The sequence below is a fragment of the Bubalus kerabau genome, chromosome 2 (genome assembly GCF_029407905.1).
Source record: "Bubalus kerabau isolate K-KA32 ecotype Philippines breed swamp buffalo chromosome 2, PCC_UOA_SB_1v2, whole genome shotgun sequence".
In the NCBI taxonomy this organism is placed as follows: domain Eukaryota; kingdom Metazoa; phylum Chordata; class Mammalia; order Artiodactyla; family Bovidae; genus Bubalus; species Bubalus kerabau.
In genome coordinates this window covers 5333513-5355188 of record NC_073625.1, presented here as the reverse complement: position 1 = coordinate 5355188, position 21676 = coordinate 5333513, and the positions used below count along the sequence as shown (strand labels likewise).

Sequence of the window (21676 nt, the reverse complement as noted above, 5' to 3'; positions counted from 1 at the left end):
ATTTTTAGTATTTCTCCTTTGTCATTAACATATGGTAAACATTTTTTAAAACTAATAAAAAGGACAAAGAAATTAAAATGGACTTTCTGTAAACTCAGAACTTCTTTAAATGTGAACAGCCTCACAAAGAAATGACTCGATAGCTATGAAAAAAAATGCAAGTTGTCTATTGTATCAGCCATATCTTCTTGTTAACTTTTCTAAACCACTCTCAGTGAAAGTCCCATTTGCCTCTAATGGATGATTCAAAATGAAAAGACATCTTTTTTTTTTTAATTATGGAAAAAAGGGATAGCAACTTATTATTACACTAGAATCTAAACTGGTTCATAAATCCCATTCTGATCACACTACATATCTGAGAGAAATTTATGGACACTATTAGGTGGTAAAGAACCTGCCTACCAACGCAGGAGATGTAAGAGACATGGGTTTGACCACTCAGTCAGGAAGATTTCCTGGAGAAGGAAATGGCAACACATTCCAGTGTTCTTGCCTGGAAAATTTCATGGACAGAGGAGCCTGGTGGACTATAGGTGTGCACACACACATACACTGATAATTTAACACTAAAAAATAGCAATTTTTCTTGCGCTGTTTATTATTTGATGGCTGAAATAAGTTTTCCAAAACAAGCTGTAAAGGGATCCATGGGCTATTAATCTGCAGTGCGTGGCACCAAAGGGAAAAGCCAGTCAGTTGGGTTGATGAGATTAGAGGTGTGATATAACCATCCTCAGAGAACTCAGAGTAAGTCAGCGTAACACCCCATGTCCGGAGCTCCTGAAGAGTTCAGAGCTGCAACTGAAAAAGGTCCCCAGTTAGAGGAGAAGACAAAAGGCAGAGAGGGCGAAACAGCTCCTGAAGGAATGGTGATGTGTTAAAGGGAGGAGGAGTCATCGTCTTCCTTTTTAAAATTGTAGTGGAGGATAACTTATTTCCAGGATTGGCTTTGTGTCCAGTGGACAGCAAAGTGCTTCAGGAACACGCATACACACGTTCACCCTCTCCAGAGTCTCTCCCTATATAGGGGATCACTGAACACTGAGCAGCATCCCTGTGCTGCGCACTGGATCCTGACTGACTGTCTTGTATTCCGTAGTGTGCATACGCTAACCCCAAGCTCCTGCTTGACTCCTTGCACTCCTGTCTCCCCTTTGGTAACAAGAGTTGGTTTTCAAAATTTGCAAGTCTGTTTCTGTTTTGAAAATAAGTTCACTTATTTAATTTTTAAAAGTCTAGATTCTACATATGAGTAATATCATATGATATTTTTCACCTAGTATGATCATCTCTAGGCCTATCCATGCTGTGATAAATGGCATTATTTCATTTTAATGGCTGCGTAGTATTCCATTGTATAATGTACTACGTCTTAACCATTCCTCTGTTGAGGGACATACAGGCTGTTCCCACGTCTCAGCTATTGTGAATAATACTTCAGTGAACATTAGGGTATAAGCCTTCCTGGTAAAGGACCACATTTCAATTTGATGGACATAAAATTAAGGAACTCAGAGAGCCACACAAAAGGCACTATTTGCAAAAACAAACTGGGCTTTGTGTTCTGTAGCCCCAGATCCTGTTATCATCCAGGAGACACAGGCACGGTCATCTCCAAGTGTTGGCTTGGCTCCACGAGGTCATGACGTCTCCCTTCCCTGGTCAGGAGCCCACTTGGAGCTGCGTGTTTTCACATCTCTGAGAGCTCCAAGTTCAAGGGGGAGCCACAGCCAAGCTTCCATCCAAAGTTGCTCAAGGGCTGTGTCCCCACACTTTCAGCACACAATGCGGGGATCCTTCATGCATTATAGTTTGCACTTGATTCTCTGCCTGTCCTCATTAAGTCCCAGAGTGGACAGAGTTTACTCAAAGCAAGTTTTATCTTCTCCTTGGAAGTGCTGTATCATGAGCGCCTCCTAAGTGGGTCCATTTTGAAACACCAGCGAAATCCCTCTGTTCTATTTTAAGATTTAAACAATGTTGCTAAACCAAAACACTGTTTATAAGTCTGACTCAGTGATGCTATCAAACACCACCAGAAGAAACAAGCCAAGACAGGGGGTGGGACTTACATCCTCCAACGTCAGAACATTTCTGTCCGAAAATCATTTTGAAAACAGGGCGATCAGACTTTTTAATCATGGAGGGACATTATATCTGTGAAATGAAGTGTTGAAACAAGTGGAGCTTGGGACAGAAACTTGGGACGCTGTTTCTCTTGAGGAAACAGCGTTCTCTCTTGGTCTCACCACTAAAAAGACACCTGTCTTCATTAATCGCATTCATCGGCTCAAAGCAACCCTCTGTTTCCCAGTATCAGAGGGAGAAGGATGGGAGGGGATACCCTGACTGGGATAGTTAATGTTCTGCGACGGCAGACTGGTGTGAGTGCGCAGTCCCACTGCAGGAAGGGCGAATTCCAGACTGAGCGTGCGCGTGGATTTATGGAGCAATTTAGGGAGCCACCCTCCAGAGAACTGCTGCCTCCGAGAAGGCACTTAAAGCAGGGCCCCGCTCGGCCGGAACACAGGGGCTGAGCGGGCGAATCTCGGGTTGCTATTTTCAGGGACACATTTGTTTCCAAACAAAGGGCTCTCTGCCAGCTATTTTAGAAGTCCTTGTATATTTACTCAGCCAACTCTCTGTGCTGGGGATTGTCTTTGGGCACTGAGGTTTTATCATCCGTGTCTATTTAAAGCAGGATGAAAAACAGCTCCAGATGAAAACAGAGCATATTTCCAGCCTCGAATGTGAGACGCTTTCTTTTCTTACAGGGCTGAGATCTGGCTTCCCTCCCTCTCTCTCTCTGAAACTGCCACCTGTCTTAACCATCTTCACTGTGTCTTAGTTTAATTGGCGCTGTTTTCTTTTTAGCGGTACATAAAATTATAGTGCGCCTTAATAAGTTATAGATTGGATGGAGTATGGTGTCTATGTGTGCGCAGTTCTGAGAGAAAGCAAATCTCCATTAGGACCCACTTCCAATCTCTCTCTGGTTACACCCACCACGGAACACATCACATCAAGATTTCATGTCATGAAAGGGCCAACAGGCTAGTATTCACAGGGTGCGAACTAGGGGAGGGAGAGAAATGGAAAAGAGAACAGGCTCAATACAGCAGTATGTGGATTCCAATCTCTTGGGAAGATCAAAGGTCCTGACACTTCTGAAGCACCCTCTGCCTGCAATGCATTCCAGAACTAGCTGTTTAGTACAAGGCACTGGGGACCCAAACAGGAAAGAGACTGTGCCTGCCCTCGGGGTGCTCACAGTCCGTGCAGGGAACACCTGCCGCCTGTCTCTCTCACGCCCCCCCTACCTTCTGAACTCAGAACAAGTCTGACTTTGAAAGTCACTGAACTCAAGTGTCACACCGTGGGGAGGTGAGCGTGCCCACCTGCCTCTGCTCTTGGAGGAGCCTGGGGGCTCACTTAGGGGGGCGGTGGGTTAGGACGAGGGAGAGGAAGGCGGGGGGCAGCTCGGCCCGAGGCAGATCACTCGGGGGTCTTTGGGGAGCAGGATGAGAACCAGAGTGGGCGGCTGCAGGCTGGGCCGCTGCGTGGACAGTCCCTGATTCACACCGGGGCACTCCACAGGTGGTGCAGGGCAGTGGTTCCTGGCGTGGGCCCAGCTCAGTGCCGGCTCTCTGCTTGTGGGGGCTGGGTCCGAGCCCCCAAAGACAGACGTCCCACTGAAGGCACCTCTTGTTTTGGGTAAATGGACTGCTGGACGGGAGCACCAGCTGTCCTGTACAGACACTGAGCACCGTGCTGAGGACCACATGGGCCGTGCTCCAGGGGCCAGGCGGAGCCTTCATCGTAGCAGGGGCAGCAGTAACAGGGGCTAAGACTTACCAGGAAATGTCTTTAGCCCCTGCTGCAGGTTAATCCACCTGTTCCTCACAGTAGCCATGAGAGGGAGACACTATGGTTATTTCTCTGTTACAGGCAAAACAGCAGAAGCAGAGGAACCACCTGCCCAAGCGGCGCAGAGCCAAGCAGGAAGGGGCTGAGACCCGAACCCCAGCTGTCTCGGGTCTGTGCCTTCAACCCCACGACACCGCTCTTCAGACGCAGGGACACAGGGCTTCCCCGGTGGCGCGGAGGGTAAGGACCCACCTGCCGATGCAAGGGACGTGGGTTTGGTCCCTGGCATGGGAAGATCCCACGTGTCGAGAAGCAGCTAAGCCCGCGCTCCACAGCTCCTGAAGACCAGGTGCCTGCAAAGCCCTGCTCCACTGCAAGAGAAGCCACCAGCCTGAGACACCTGTGCACCGCACCTGGAGATGGCCCCTGCTTCTGCAAGCAGAGAAAAGCCCACGCAGCAGCAAAGACCCAGCTCAGCCAGAAACAGATAAACAAACATGAGGCAGGGACTCAAGCAAACCGCCCTGGAGGCCTGCCTGGCCTCTCCCGCTCCCGCTGCAGGCAGTCTGGATGTCTGAAAGCCCGCCCCACAGATCCAGGGGTGACCCACCCTTCATGGCACCAGGACAGGACGAACCTGGGAGGCAAGCAAAGCAGGACCCATAGCCTCCACGTGCAGGCAGCTCGGGGTGGGGAGAGGGCTGGGCGGGGATGGGCCAGAGGCAGGTCGGGGGGTCCAGACCCCCAGGCGAGGCACAAGCTCTGGAGAGATGCTGCTCTATTCCTGTCCAGCAACACCTGACCGCTTGGCTCAGAAAACCAGGCTTTCTCCAGCTGCGGTCCTGACTACCTTCAGGTTTTTCACACGCTCACAGGCCAGCAGGCTCTGATGACTTCCATCCAAACTAATTTTTTGGTGAGACAGATTTTAGAGAAATTGATTTTACTACTGTTAATATAAAGGGGAAAGTAGTAGCAATGGCCATAAATAGGAGATAAGAGTAAAAAAATAAGTAAACAGCGTTTTCAGGTCAACTGCCTTTGCTTGTAATCAAGTTTTACTAAATAAAGTTTTACTGGAACAAAGCCAGGCTCCTTCATGAAACTTTCACGGGGCAACAGTAAAGCAGGAGCAACGACACCCAATGGCCTGCAAAGCCTAAAATAAGTGTTATCTGGCCACCTAAGAAGGTTTGCACACCTCTGAAACAAATACGGTTTCTAACTAAGGACGGGAGTCTGTCCTCTCTGTTAAAAAGAGGGAGCATTGAAGGTTAATGAGGAGTTGGTCAAGGATGTATCAGCATCAACCTGAGACCTTCTCACTGGCAATGAAAAGGCTGAATGAATATTGATAGAAAAGGAAATAACTCCATCACTGTATGATCTGATCCTATTCAGTATTCCCTAAATTATGTCTCACATCACCGTGGGCAGAGTTTACACCAGGGGAAATGCGCATTAAACCAGTGCATACGTCAAATCAAATCTTATATGTGAATGACAGAATATGAGACTTGGCAGCAAAGACGGGTGAGGACACGGAAAACCTGGTAACATTAAACTCGCAAAAGAACTTGACTGTTGGCGGCTCAGCTGGTAAAGAATCCGCCCGCAATGCAGGAGATCGAGGTTTGATCCCTGGGTTGGGAAGATGCTCTGGAGGAGGAAATGGCAACCCACTCCAGTATTCTCACCTGGAGAATCCCAAGGACAAAGGAGCCTGGCAGGCTGTGGTCCATGGGGTCGCAAGAGTCGGACAGGACTGAGCGACTAAGCCACTACCACCGAGCAAAGAGAAGCTTGAGAAGATATGTGGGACTGGAACGGGACCTGTGGGTTGAAGCCAGCACCATGAGCTGGGCAGGCCTTAGCTTCTCTGACTCTCAGGACATGGGGGGTGACCCTAAGTCTTGGGAGGCTGTTGGTAAAGAACTTTGTGCCCGTATCACCCGCATGGCTGATGGCAAAAAGCCATGCTGATAAACAGCCTGAAGGGCGATAAGATCTAGTTGGGAAAAAGGAGATAATGGGTCCAGGGGAAAGGCAGGCATGGAGACCCAAATGAAGGATGCGGAGAGATGGAAGGAGCCATGTGGGCGGAAAAGGGGGGATGCCGCGAGGGAGGAGGCCCTGCCTCCCTGGGGACTCAGCTCGGTTCTGCACCGCCCGGGCCAGCATTGGCACCCTGAGCTGATGAGCAGGGAGGCCTCCTTTCTAACACTTCAGCTTCCCCCGTGGAGCAGGGCTCCGTGATGCCAGCAGGACCCTGTCTCATTCTCTGCCCTCACGCATCTCCAGGCAGATGAGCTACCTGCCTCCAAGTTCACAGCAGCCAAGGAAGGTGGACTTTTATTCTAGAAACTTCGTCAGCAAGCTTGTTTCCCTTAACCTTGCGAGGCAACGTGTGGGGCTTCCATCTGCACTGCCCTGCTATACAAACACCTCAACACAGTCCCCCGCCTTCACTTCTGTCCCGAAGGAGGACCAAGGCTGTGGTTATCCAAATCAAAACCAGGGCTTCCCTGGTGGCTCAGGGAAGTGGTTAAGTCATCCAAAAGGTTGGTTTTAATGCAGGTTTAACACTAAAGGGGTAATGATGCTAAAGAACCCACCTACCAATGCAGGAGACACGGCTTCGACCCTGGTCCGGGAAGATCCCACATGTCACGGAGCAATTAAGCCCGGCGCCACTACTGCTGAGCCTGCGCTCTAGAGCCCGAGAGCCGCACCTGCTGAAGCCGGGACGCCCTAGAGCCCTGCTCCGCCACAGGGGAAGCCACCGTGATGAGAGGCCCGCAGACCACGACTAGAGTAGCCCCTGCTGGCCACAACTAGAGAAAAAGCCCGCGCACGCACGGCCATGAAGATGCAGCACAGCCAAAAATAACTAAATAGCATTATTTAAAAAAAAAAAAAAAAGGTGTGGCAGCAACAACAGCAGGACAGGACAGAGCCAGTGTCAGCAGCGGAGGGAGACCCGGAGGAACGCGCAGCACCGACCCGGAACCTGTCGTGCGGCAGGCGGGGTCCCAGGCACAAGACCCACCCCCTGCAAGGCCGTGCACGCCGGGGACCAGCTCGGCCCTGCCCCAGACAGGAGGGCTCGCAGGCCCAGCTCAGCCCCCATCGCTGTTCCATGCACCGAGTGATGGGAGTTTCTCGTTTGTCTAAGGCGAGGCTCTGCGAGGCTGCGGGGAGAGACGTCTTTCAAGCCCCACGGCGGCACAGACTGCCCAGCCTGCAGGGGCCCAAACGGAATCCCCTGTGGTTTTAGGGTCCTGGGCAGATGCAGGGAAACAGGAGCCTGTGGCCAGTGGAATGGGGCAGCGGGTTTTTATGTCCCAGCTTCAGTGACATTTTTAGATATAAAAAAGTTTCAGTCTTTCCTTAACTTCCCCGGGGAGGTGCTTTGCGGGGATTTGTGTGCGGCGGGGGTGAAGCGAGAAGGAGGGGTTAGAGCTCCATCTCCGCTGAACAGAACAGAAGGATTATCAGTGAACCTTGGAAACGCAGTAACAGGTTAGGGCCAGGGAACAGAGGAAGAAATAAACCGAAATTAGAAAGACGTTTGCGTGCCCTGAAGATGATTTTTATGTAATTTTCCATGTACATGGGGCAACCTACAATATGAATTTCTTCGTAATTAAGCCAGTAAAATTCAGCCGTAGAACCATTGAGCATATCCACATAATTTGTGCACCAAGAAAAGTGATTTTAACCAAGGTTAAGAGCCTTTCATCCAAAAGGTTTGTTTTAACGTAGGTTTAACACTGAAGGGGAAATGACAGAAACAGAAGACAACCAGAGCCTCTCCTCGAAGTGTCGTAAGTGTCCGTACAAAGTCCATTTATTGCATCCAACCCACCCACGGGGACATTCATGTCTAAAGTGTAAATTGGAATTTAGAGACTTTATAAAAAGCTGTTTTTAATCTCAATATGCCCCAAATGAGAAGCTGTCAATGAGTGGTTAGGGACTCTTAAATTCAGAGATTATTCAATCTCTCTATTTTACAAAAACACTTATGAAACTGTCTTAGGGAAAAAAAGCTGTAAAATAAATACTGAATAGCATTCTCACACAAAATCAAAGATGTGTTTTGCCTACCCCTCAAAGGCATGGACTACATAAATATAAGCTCAAATAAAATGTAAATAGGCTCCTTTGAAAATTACCAGCCAGTGGTTTCAAGAAAGGAAAGAAGAAACAGAAGTGGGCGATGGCCTCAGGACCTTCCATGACGCCGTTGTGGAGGGCGCCCACCCTAAAGGCCGGAGGCCCACGGAACCTGCCACACAGTGGGGGCACCAGGGCCACAAACCCCCCTCATCACAGCTCACGCGTCTTCATCCAGGCTCATTCGCATCTTCCATTTCCACCCCCAAGTCCAGCCTGTCCCTGGATCCCCGCCTTTTGTCTGGGAGCAATTCAATCACCAATGAGACAGTTAAAACCTAACATTCAGAAAACTAAGACCATGGCATCCAGTCCCATCACTTCATGGCAAATAGATGGGGAAACAGTGGAAACAGTGACAGACTTTATTTTGGGGGGCTCTAAAATCACTGCAGATGGTGACTGCAGCCATGAAATTAAGACACTTATTCCTTGGAAAGAAAGTTATGACCAACCTAGACAGCATATTAAAAAGCAGAGACGTCACTTTGCCAACAAAGGTCCATCTAGTCAAAGGTATGGTTTTTCCAGTAGTCATGTATCAATGTGAAAGTTGGACTATAAAGAAAGCTGAGCACCGAAGAATGGATGCTTTTGAACTGTGGTGTTGGAGAAGACTCTTGAGAGTGCCCTGGACTGCAAGGAAATCCAACCAGTCCATCCTAAAGGAAATCAGTCCTGAATATTCATTGGAAGGACTGATGTTGAAGCTGAAACTCTAATACTTTGGCCACCTGATGCGAAGAGCTGACTCATTTGCAAAGACCCTGATGCTGGGAAAGACTGAAGGTCAGAGGAGAAGGGGGCGACAGAGGATGGGGTGGTTGGATGGCATCACTGACTCAATGGATATGAGTTTGAGTAAACTCCGGCAGTTTGTGATGGACAGGGAGGTCTGGAGTGCTGCAGTCCATGGGGTCGCAAAGAGTCAAACGTGACTGAGTGACTGGACTGAACTGAACTGAGACGGCCTGGGACCTGGGACCCTTTGCTGCTGTGCTTGCCCCTGGACAAACATTTCTTCCAGCAACAAAATACAAAGAAACTAGCAGGGACTAAAAACAACTGCATATATGTGAGCGGTTGGGGCAAAGTATGGACAACAAGATATACAGAGAGACCAAAAAACCCAACTGCCACTTCTGCAGAGTCGGGAACAGAAGCAGGGAACTGCGCATGCTCCTGCACTCAGCACCACCAAAGGGGCGGGCAGACCCTAAGACAGCCCTCCAGCCTGACCCCTGGACACACACCACCCCCCACCCTTCTCTAGTTGCTCTTTTGTGTCTGACTCTCTGTGACCCCATGGACTGTAGCCCGCCAGGCTCCTCTGTCCATGGGATTCTCCAGGCCAGAATACTGGAGTGGGTTGCCCTGCTCTCCTCCAGGGAATCTTCCCAACTCAGGGACTGAACCCGGGTCTCCTGCACTGCAGGCAGGTTCTTCACAGCTGAGCCACCAGGGAAGCCCAGGACACATCCCCATCCCTCATGTAAGGAACCAGCTGCCCCATCCTGCTCAGGGAGTGAGCAAAGGAGCCTGTTACTTGTTTTCACTCCCCTTTATGAAGCAGGGACCCCAATAAAGCCTTGCCTGAATTTCTTGTCTGGCTTCTAATCAATATCTATTGATTGAGGAGGCCAAGAACCCTGGCCAGCATTACCAAGGTTTGGCAAAAGGGAGCCACAGCCTGCCCCCTGCCCATCCATCCCAGTTCCTCCCACCTTCCCTGCGTTTTTCATGCACGGTCACATGCGATGCCCGCTCGGCTCGACGGTCTTCCCCAGTGAACACTAGAAAAACTTTAAATCTGCCAGGGAAGGCAACCAGACAGAGGAAGCCAATGGCAGCAACACCAGTCTCTGAACAGGAGGAAAAATCCCTTCTCAGACCATGCCCAGGTGGTCAGTCGGCAGCAAGGCTTCGCTCATCTAGGTAGAGAACACCGCCCTGGAGAAGGTGTGTGTCTTGTTCTGGGCCCGGGGCAGAGGAGTGAGTGAGTGACAGTTGAATAGTTTTATCCAGAAAAGCTCTGTGGCTGACAGCTCGCAGAGGCCAGGGCGTCTCTCAGCACAGCCACAGTTAAGCCCCTTGACAACCTGACCTCCCTGTGCAAGCATCATGCTAGCTTCTGGGGCTATAAGGTGAGGAGCACAGGACGCTCGCCTCTCAGGGGTTTATAATCAAGCCGGGAAGCCTCATGGGATAACACGATAGCCTGTGGTTCCTAGAGGCTTGTACAGAGCCTCCCCGGGAGCACAGGGGAGAGAATGGAGCGTGCGGGGGGCTTCAGGGAGGAAGCAGCATTTCAGCAGGCTTCTGGGGTTCCTCGGATGGGGAAGGGGGTGAAAACCCAACCCCAGGGCACAGCCTTTGCAGGAGCTCGGAGCTGTGAGAGGCTCGAGGGCCAGAGGCTCTAGCGCAGCTGGAAGCTAAGTGATTACCCGTCACAGGAGAAAAGCAGGTGGCGGAGGGGGTGGCGCGAAGCTGAGGTCACAGAGCAGCCGGCACGGCTGACCGCTGGGGGAGCCAGGAAGGCAGGAGTACTTCCAGGCCAAACCCACTGGACACCTGTTTAGTAAATAAAGCTGCACTGGGACACAACCACACCTTTCTGCTCATATATTTTCTGTAGCTGTGATTAGGCTTCCCTGGTGGCTCAGCGGCAGAGTCCGCCTGCCAATGCCAGAGACGGGTTCGATCCCTGGGTCGGGAAGATCCCCTGGAGGAGGAAATGACAACCCATTCCAGTATCCTTGCCTGGGAGATCCCGTGGACAGAGGGGCCTGGCGGGCTACAGTCCACGGGGTCCCAAACAGTTGGACACGATTGAGCGACTAAATAACAGCAGCAACAGCTGTGTTTGTGCTACAGCGGCCGAGTCGAGGAACTGGGACAGAGATCACACGGCCCACAAGTCAAAACATTTTCTATTTGACCCTTTTTTTAGTTTTGCTGATCAACGGTTGAAAATGTAAATTATCTCTGGGCTTTCTGTCACTGACCGGAATGCACATTGTCATTTTCCCTTCTGTGGTCTCTAAGCAGCATGGCTTCAACCTGCTCCCTCCCCACCACAGACACAAGCTTGTCTGGACCGAATGTCTCATTCTCAATCCCAAATTTTCTGTCTTCATTTGCTGCTGATCCTTTTTTTCCCCCCTGGTTTTTATTTTAGGGCTTTGCTGCATTGCCTGACGTGGTCACCAGCCTCCCACCCACCTGCAGAAGCTCATCATCACTCAAGCTGGAGTCATGTTACTTCCTTTCCCTCCTCCCCAAGTTATTCATAAATTTTTGTACTACTTTTCAAATGCGGCTGAAAATCGATTTCTTTTCCCCCTTGCTGTTACCGCTTTCAAATCCTATGCTCTGACAAATAGCTACTCTTCTGCAAAAAAAAAAAAACAAAAAAAAAAAAAACAAAAAAACAGGTTCCCCTCTTGTACAAAGCTCTTGGAAGATAGAAGGTAAGCCCACCAGCATTCAGGGAACAGGAAAATAAAGAAACAACCTTGCTTTTCTGATGGGACATGCAGAAAAGGCTTTCTCTGTACATCCCCGTATACTTTTAAAACCAAATATGATCTACAAAAATTAAATTTGCACATGATTTTCCAGGGCGTACATCTCTAATATACAGCAAGGAGTGTGACTGCTGTTTTATTAACCACTGGTAATAAAATCCAGAGTTTTCAAAGCTGCTTTTTAGGGCACACAGTGTCACTCCCTGGGCCCTAAGCCCAGGGCTGCCTCTTACCCACTGTGTTACGGCGAGTAAATTAACCTCTCTGTGTCTCAACATCCACATCTTCCTAAAACAGGGGGAGAGAGGAATTGAAACTAACCTATCTTACAGGGTTGCTCTGAGGATCAAATGGGATGACATATTATGAGCAGTTTACGTCGTGCCTGATACATGGAAAACACCTTGTCTGTGTTAGTGAGCACTATAATGCTGAGGTTTCTCCACCTGCTGCCCCCGATTCAAGAATAAGAACATTCTGGGGACAGTGCCGGAAGACTTGATACTTCATGCTGAACATGAAATCGTTTCTGCCCCCATCTTTCTGGCTCAGGGGGGCGGGGTCCAGGGATGGACACGGATCCGGAACTAGCCAATCACAGTATTCTGCCCCTGCCCCACCCCTAAGTCCTGCCTTCACCGAGGATCTGGGTCTCTGTGTTTCTGCTGGGTAGGCTATTGGCTGGAGCTGTTGGTTGGCCATCTTTATTAGTCACTTGGAAAAGCTTCCCAGAAACAAAACCGACCCAGTAAAATAACAAAAACAAAACAAAAACCAGCTGGGAGAGATGAAGGGGACAATGAAAATGCCCCTAAAACAAACAGGAGCCTTTGGATCCAGCCATGGTATCCGGAAAGTCCCGTTACATGTGCTGATTTTTGAGCTTATGGCAAGTTTCAGCTGGGTTTTCTGTCCCTTGCATCCAAAGAGTTCTGCAACATCCTGGTGAACTGACAAGATCTACAACTAGACCCGAAGGCCTAGCTCGTCTTGGTGCTGCAAAGAAAGCGTGGCAAGGAGAGGTGGCAGCTGTGAACTCTGGGCCTGGCTCTGTCTGCAGCCAGTAGGGGATGGCTGGGAGGACCGTTTCATCTTTCTGGGTCCTGGTGTACTTGTGTGTCAAGGGAGAGAGGTGAGTGAAAACCAATCTCTGAGATCCATTTTCAGCTCGACCATCCCAAGAGTCTCTATGATTTCTGGGTTTATTTCAGTTGCGGATACTGTGGTCTAATTGGTTACCGATTCTCTTATTTTCCTGCTTCCTCCTGTTTCAACTTTTAAAATTTTCTATTAGACTCTCAGTCACTATACTCCAAGTGTTTATTGTCTTCACCTTCAATTTCCTTCTAAAGAAAATACATTTATTTTTGTATACTCAGGCATAACGATCCCATTTTCTTCCCATTCCTATATTTTTCAAACTAATTAGAGTGATAAGTTCCTTGAGGGTTGAAACTAGAGTTTTCCTGTGGGTGTGAACATTATTATTATTATTATTTTTAAATTGGCAACCGACCTGCCAGTTTTTACAGAGCAGCAGGACATGGGTTTTAAGTAATGTAAGCAGGAAATGGGTCTCTAGCCCACACAAAATAAAGGCAAAAGTACCGATTTACCCTGAGTCCACAGCTGCCTTACTCATTTATAATTGTAGTCTGAACCAAAATTCCCCCACAGAACTGCAGCGTAACATCCACATCTAAAGAATGTCAGACCGAAAAAGGGAGTTAAGGGGACATCCTGTGAGTCTTGCACACACATAAAAATGATCTGCTTCGAGGATGGTAAACTTCCAAACTCATTCTATGAGGCCACCATCACCCTAATACCAAAACCTGACAAAGATCCCACAAAAAAAGAAAACTACAGGCCAATATCACTGATGAACATAGATGCAAAAATCCTTAACAAAATTCTAGCAATCAGAATCCAACAACACATTAAAAAGATCATACACCATGACCAAGTGGGCTTTATCCCAGGGATGCAAGTATTCTTCAATATCCGCAAATCAATCAATGTAATACACCACATTAACAAATTGAAAAATAAAAACCATATGATTATCTCAATAGATGCAGGGAAAGCCTTTGACAAAATTCAACATCCATTTATGATAAAAACTCTCCAGAAAGCAGGAATAGAAGGAACATACCTCAACATAATAAAAGCTATATATGACAAACCCACAGCAAACATTATCCTCAATGGTGAAAAATTGAAAGCATTTCCTCTAAAGTCAGGAACAAGACAAGGGTGCCCACTTTCACCATTACTATTCAACATAGTTTTGGAAGTTTTGGCCACAGCAATCAGAGCAGAAAAAGAAATAAAAGGAATCCAAATTGGAAAAGAAGAAGTAAAACTCTCACTGTTTGCAGATGACATGATCCTCTACATAGAAAACCCTAAAGACTCCACCAGAAAATTACTAGAACTAATCAATGACTATAGTAAAGTTGCAGGATATAAAATCAACACACAGAAATCACTTGCATTCCTATACACTAATAATGAGAAAACAGAAAGAGAAATTAAGGAAACAATTCCATTCACCATTGCAACGGAAAGAATAAAATACTTAGGAATATATCTACCTAAAGAAACTAAAGACCTATATATAGAAAACTATAAAACACTGGTGAAAGAAATCAAAGAGGACACTAACAGATGGAGAAATATACCATGTTCATGGATTGGAAGAATCAATATAGTGAAAATGAGTATACTAGCCAAAGCAATCTATAGATTCAATACAATCCCTATCAAGCTACCAACAGTATTCTTCACAGAGCTAGAACAAATAATTTCACAATTTGTATGGAAATACAAAAAACCTCAAATAGCCAAAGCGATCTTGAGAAAGAAGAATGGAACTGGAGGAATCAACCTACCTGACTTCAGGCTCTACTACAAAGCCACAGTTATCAAGACAGTATGGTACTGGCACAAAGATAGAAATATAGATCAATGGAACAAAATAGAAAGCCCAGAGATTAATCCACGCATATATGGACACCTTATCTTTGACAAAGGAGGCAAGAATATACAATGGATTAAAGACAATCTCTTTAACAAGTGGTGCTGGGAAATCTGGTCAACCACTTGTAAAAGAATGAAACTAGAACACTTTCTAACACCATATACAAAAATAAACTCAAAATGGATTAAAGATCTAAACGTAAGACCAGAAACTATAAAACTCCTAGAGGAGAACATAGGCAAAACACTCTCTGACATACATCACAGCAGGATCCTCTATGACCCACCTCCCAGAATATTGGAAATAAAAGCAAAAATAAACAAATGGGACCTAATTAACCTTAAAAGCTTCTGCACATCAAAGGAAACTATTAGCAAGGTGAAAAGACAGCCTTCAGAATGGGAGAAGATAATAGCAAATGAAGCAACTGACAAACAACTAATCTCGAGAATATACAAGCAACTCCTACAGCTCAACTCCAGAAAAATAAATGACCCAATCAAAAAATGGGCCAAAGAACTAAATAGACATTTCTCCAAAGAAGACATACAGATGGCTCACAAACACATGAAAAGATGCTCAACATCACTCATTATCAGAGAAATGCAAATCAAAACCACTATGAGGTACCATTTCACACCAGTCAGAATGGCTGCGATCCAAAAGTCTACAAGTAATAAATGCTGGAGAGGGTGTGGAGAAAAGGGAACCCTCTTGCACTGTTGGTGGGAATGCAAACTAGTACAGCCACTATGGAGAACACTGTGGAGATTCCTTAAAAAACTGGAAATAGAACTGCCTTATGATCCAGCAATCCCACTGCTGGGCATACACACTGAGGAAACCAGAAGGGAAAGAGACACGTGTACCCCAATGTTCATCGCAGCACTGTTTATAATAGCCAGGACATGGAAGCAACCTAGATGTCCATCAGCAGATGAATGGATAAGAAAGCTGTGGTACATATACACAATGGAGTATTACTCAGCCATTAAAAAGAATACATTTGAATCAGTTCTAATGAGGTGGATGAAACTGGAGCCTATTATACAGAGTGAAGTAAGCCAGAAAGAAAAACACCAATACAGTATACTAACGCATATATATGGAATTTAGAAAGATGGTAACAATAACCCTGTGTACAAGACAGCAAAAGAGACACTGATGTATAGAACAGTCTTATGGACTCTGAGAGAGAGGGAGAGGGTGGGAAGATTTGGGAGAATGGCATTGAAACATGTAAAATATCATGTATGAAACGAGTTGCCAGTCCAGGTTTGATGCACGATAATGGATGCTTGGGGCTGGTGCACTGGGACGACCCAGAGGGATGGTGTGAGGAGGGAGGAGGGAGGAGGGTTCAGGATGGGGAACACATGTATACCTGTGGCGGATTCATTTTGATATTTGGCAAAACTAATACAATTATGTAAAGTTTAAAAAATAAAATAAAATAAAATAAAAAATGATCTGCTTCTTTCAGGGCAATATTACTCTTTTCTCATCAGTGGTAGGGTTTAGGGCCTGAACTAAGTAAAGATTATTTTCATATCATAACATTCGTTGATTTTTCTTTTTTTTATTTGATAGCTCTGAAGTCCAGAGGGGATCAAAGGAACTTGCTGAAATGTGGACTCATCACCTGCAGACGAGCCCCCAGAGGATGCCACCTGCTGGATGCTTCCATCTGGTACCCATGGGGCTGGTGACCCCATGCTTGCTCATCGGGATCTTAATTATGAATGAGGGCCCAGCCCAAGGGCCTTCATGATGGCCTCTTGGCAGATACCACCAAATGACCTGGAGGCAGAGGTTCCAGGGGCGGTTGGTTCAGCAACTCAGGGATGCCGTCAGGGCCCGAGTTTGTCTGTCTGTCCACTCCTCCATCCACAGAGCCTGCTCTGACCTGTCACTGACCTCCTTCAGGGCTGAGAGGACCTTTGGGCACCTGTCTCCCTGTGCACCTGCGGCAGAAGGCAGGACACTTCTAAGCATGAGTCTTTTGTTTTAGTAATTTTATTTTGATAAAATTTCAAATTTGCTGAAAAGTTGCAAGAATGGTACAAGGAGCTCCTTCACGGTGTATCCCTTCACTCAGACTCATAAGGTTTGATATTTTTCACCTCTCTCTTCTGTCTCATTTCTCTGTCTCACACACACACACACCTACATACACACACACACCCCTATCTTTTGAACCATGGAGAGCTAGTTGCAGATACTGAGAATAAGAACATTCTCTTTCTCATATAACAAAAGCGCAATGATCAAAGTTGGGAAATTTAAAGCGGACTCAATTCTAACCTATGGTCTGAACTCAAATTTCAATAAGCGTCCCAATAATGTCCTTTATGGATAGTTTCCTTCTGCTCCAGCATCTTCAGGATCACTTAGCTGTCGTGTCTCAGTCATTCTGTCTTTCAGAATCTTAGCGTTTTTGAAGAGTACTATTTTTTTTTTAATTGGGTTATTTGCTTTATCATCGAGTTTTCAAAGGTTTTCTATTTCTAAATTTAAGTCCTTATCAGATATGTGATTTGTAAATATTTTCTCCTCACCTGTGGCTTGTCTTGTCATTAATTTCACAGTGTCTTTGGAACAGCAGACATTTCTGATTTTGATGAAGTCTAATTAACCATTTTTTTCTTTTATGGATCATGAGCATGAGTCTTGAACTCTTTCTCACTGGGCCAGCCTAGGTTATAAGTTCACCAGGAACCAATGATACTGCCTGGAACAGAATATACTGGTGGCTTGAGTCCAGTGAATTGATCCAACCCTGATGGTCTTCCCTGAAGTGTAGAAACCCAAGAGGTGGAAAAGCCCATTTAAACCCTGGGCACAGTTAGGAACATGCTGAGCAGGCCACCAAGAAACATCCTCGAGTCACAGCTCCCAGGGGAGAGCCAGGCGGCCAGCTGCACACCCTCAGTGCGGGCCCTCCTGGCTCCAGGGACCTTCTCCACTGGCACTCGGCCGCATGTCCCAGTTCCAAAATCCAAGAGCCTCTGAACAACACGAGTCTTCAACCCCCACTGTCAAACTGTGGCTTTCTGCCCCACACTTGTAGACGACGGTGTGCACAGCTCAGCATCTCCAGAGCCACTTAGACCACCCCGCTCAGGGCCCCACGAGATCCCCACGGGATGCAGGGCAGGTGGGCAGATTCCACTGATTGTTCCCCCTGGCACACACCCCTGCCTCTTCTTCACACCCGCCCAAGCCAGGGCATTGGTCTGGCATGCTCCTGCTTTCTTCATTTGAAAGCACTAAGGAGAATCCACAAGCAATGATTTTTTGGTGCTGTATTCCCTCTGCCTGTGTTAAAGCACGTCTACTTCAAAGCCCCATAAGCGGATGATTATGGACCACTCATTTTTAATCTATTCACATGTTCTCTTCTGAATTAATCAAGTGTATAATTGGAGGAGGGGGTGGTGGGAAGGAGAAAAGCTGAATCAAGTTTGGAAAAGTGTCAACGTGCCAAATTTCTAAATGTTTCTTCGACAGCAAAAGTTTGGTACTCCCTCCCCTCTGAGAAAGGGTGCATTATTTCCACTGCCTCTGCCTCATTTTATTCTCATCAGTAGAGGCAGAGCTCTTTATTCCTCCTGTTAAGCTGGGGGAATGGTCTCCATGTGGTTCTAGGACATGCTTGGGTTACCAGCAGAGACAAAGAGTCAGTTACGAAGTGCTCTGGAATACAAGCACGACACCCAGCTCCTCCCCTTTCACCAAATGCCACTCAAATTTTATCTGAAAATGCCCAGTTTTCTATTTCCATGCCATCTCTGTTGACACCTAACCGTGGCAATATATCATTAGTGTCATGTCTGAATTCCACATGCTGATGTCCTCCACAACTTGATTTTGGAGGCTGAGTAATCATATTTATAGATAAAGCAAAGAGAAAAAGAATTTTTGAAGCTCCACTTACATTCTTTGGACATCCCCACTTCAAAGCACTTCTGGAGTCGACAGTATTGGCATCGATTCCTGGTGACTTTATTAATAACACAATTCTTATCTCGGTGACAAGTGTAAATCATGTTCTTCTGAATACTTCTGCGGAAAAAGCCCTGCGGGCAAGTGAAAAGAGGAGAAAATTAAGCAAGACTACCGAGCTTCATGAGAAATCAAAGTCAAGCTTATCAATGTTCGTTCTGAGTAATGAAGTGATGGCAGCAGAAAAGTTAACTTATTTAAGCCTTAAAATCCTTGTATCCTTGTGAAATATGATAGTCATATATTCATAGTCTCTCCCTTTGCTGCAAAGCAGAAAGTTCCTTTTAATCAAAACTGGACATGACTCTTACTATCTTGCTAAAAGAAAATGAATGCCTTGGGAAGTACAATGCAGAGCTGACGTCCCTCCAGACGGGCTTAACTTCCTAAGTGGTTCCCACGTTGGCCAGAGTGACTTCAGGTGAGTCTACTGTCAAGAAACCCAACAGAAGAAGCATTCAATTTGCAGAAGAAATTATATGCTTCATGAAAGAATTAGGTCTTTTCAAAGGTGTCCTCTCCAATTCCTTTTACATATTTAGCTCATGCAACCATATTTAAAACATGATTTAACTTACAGTGTTTAAGAAAAGTATTAGCCACGGTTGGAAACAAGGCAGAAAAATGACTGCTTGGTCATTTAATGGCATATTAGAGTTGTGTTGTCCAAAAAGGTAGCTGTTAATCAGGTGTGGTCATTTAAGTCAAAATTGATGAAAATTAAATAAAATTACTATGATAATCTCCACATCCATCCAAGTTGTGGCAAAGGCCACGATTTCACCCTTTTCAGTGGCTGAGTAGTATCCCACTGTATACATGGACCGTAACTTCTTTATCCGTTCATCTGTCAGTGGACACTTGGGCAGCTTCCATGTCTTGGCTATCGTAAACAGTGCTACAATGAACATGGGGGGATGTATCCTTTTGAACCATGGTTTTCTCCAGATATACGCCCGGGGTGGGACTGCAGGGTCCTAAGGTAGCTCTATTTTTAGTGTAAGGAGCCTCCAGCTGTTCTCCATAGTGGCTGCACCAGTTTGCATTCCCACAAACGCTGGGAGGGCTCCGCCTTTCCTCCACACCGTCTCTGGCATTTCTTGTGTGTAGACTTTTTGATGATGGCCACTATGGCTCTTGTGAGGTGCTACCTCATTGCAGTTTTGGTTTGAATTTCTCTAATAATTAGCGATGTTGAGAGTCTTTATTCACATGCCTCTTGGCCATCAGTATGTTTTCTCTGGAGAAATGTCTACTTAGATCTTTTACTTAGTTTTGATTGGGTTGTTTTTTTCATATTAAGCAGCACAAACTCATTGTCAATTTTGGAGATTAATTCCTTGTGGTTGCTTTGTTTGCAGATATTTTCTTCCATTCTGTGTGTTAGAAATTAAACAAAATTTAAAAATTGACTCCTCACTTGTACTAGCCACATTTCAAACGCTCAGCAGCCATGTATGCGCGGTGCCTACCACAGTGGACAGCCCGTGCACAGAATACCACCGTCCTCGCACAAAGTCCGCATGCGTGGCACTGACTCATAAACTCACCCAGTCATCCAACGGTCTCAGGAAACGTAACTAACTGTGACTTACTGCTTATTACTGACTGCACCCTGACTCTGTAAAGACTGTAGAAGACTGGTAACTTAAGAATCACATTGGTCTGTTACAGATCCAAAGATTCCTGCCCAGCTGAGATATAACCAAAGATGACTGTTCTGTTGCCTTGCAGGGCATTGACCAGGTGTGTCTAACCTCGCCGTCTTATTCCAGCGTTCTTCTTTCCCGTCACTGTATCAGGTACACTGTCCGTCTGTGCAGCTACCTACCTAGGCATTTGCTCATATCCTTCTTTGAACCAATTTGTCCTCCTCTATTCCTCATTAATGACAGTAAATCCTCAATATGTGTTTACTGCATATTTGAATAAGTTACTGTTTATTAGGGCTTCCCTGGTGGCTCAGAGGGTAAAGCGTCTGCCTGCAGTGCGGGAGACCTGGGTTCGATCCCTGGGTCAGGAAGATCCCCTGGAGAAGGAAATGGCAACCAACTCCAGTATTCTTGCCTGGAGAATCCCATGGACAGAGGAGGCTGGCTATAGTCCACAGGAGTCGCAAAGAGTTAGACACGACTGAGCGACTTCACTTTCACTGTTTATTAACTTTTGGGTGTTACAATTTGATCGAAGAAGAAATTTATCTAGATTTTTTGACACTCAGATGAAAAAAATCAAACTTTAGGCTCCAGGAGCACAGGGTCCCCGCCTTCCCCTCTCTGCTTACCCATCTTCCCACACAGCTCTGCAGAGAATGGGAAATTGAGTGATGCTTGTTAACACGCAGATGAATGAATAGTGACTGACGAGGAAACCTGCTGTCTTTTTCCTCTTCCAATCGCCCATCAGTAACCTCTCTGCTGCTAGGGGCAATAAAAGCAAGGAGTTTTACCTTATCAATTGTGATGCAACTTTTACCTACATCAGACACAATTCTCCCGAACCTAAGAAACACGCCACCCAATGTGCTGAACCGCAAATAAGACTCAGCATTTGCGTTCGCCTTTCCCTGCAGCACAGTAACAGCACTCCAGGAGCCAGAACTAGAAACCTTCAAAGCTAAAGCACAGTGGCCAAGAAAGCTCATGTAACACACATCATTTAGGATATGTACGTGGGCACCCTAGGATTTTAATGTCTACATAACATATTTTCACTGGCATGGTTCAACCGTAAATGCCTGGAAATCTTGTTTAAGGTTGCAACTCCTGTCACATCCCAGATACACACATTTTTCCAAGAAAACATAGTTTATTTTTGTACCTCTGGAGCTACAAATATGCTCAGAATCTAAAATAACAGGCTATAAATACCCTGCAACTCTAAGAGAATCTGTGCCCTACGGTCACTTCGAACGTATCTTTTCCTGCAGAAAATATTAATACATACAGGACACTTTTGGCTGCCAGATGTACAAACCCTATTTACAAACACTTCTCTGCTCTACCGCCAAGAAACACTGACACTTGGAAGATCCAGTCTCTGCAGGCGTGAGGCCAGTGAGGTGTGGACAAAGGTGGCCTCCTCCGTTTATTAAAAACTGAATATTCAGTTC

At 46.4% G+C, this 21676-nt stretch overlaps 1 protein-coding gene across 6 annotated transcripts in view; it reads right to left on the bottom strand.

Moving 5' to 3' along the window:
* Nucleotides 1–21676, bottom strand: part of RARB (retinoic acid receptor beta) — a 184511-nt gene that overhangs the window by 84944 nt on the left and 77891 nt on the right. For 4 of the 6 annotated variants that reach the window (XM_055566927.1, XM_055566928.1, XM_055566923.1 and 1 more), the window contains 2 exons: nucleotides 20849–20984; nucleotides 18497–18638 (listed from right to left, as the gene is read on the bottom strand). In XM_055566927.1, the coding sequence (XP_055422902.1) occupies nucleotides 18497–18638; nucleotides 20849–20984 (278 nt within the window). Of the gene's footprint in view, nucleotides 1–18496; nucleotides 18639–20848; nucleotides 20985–21676 lie in introns of those variants that run through there. The other 2 variants (XM_055566924.1, XM_055566926.1) reach the window with 1 other exon arrangement.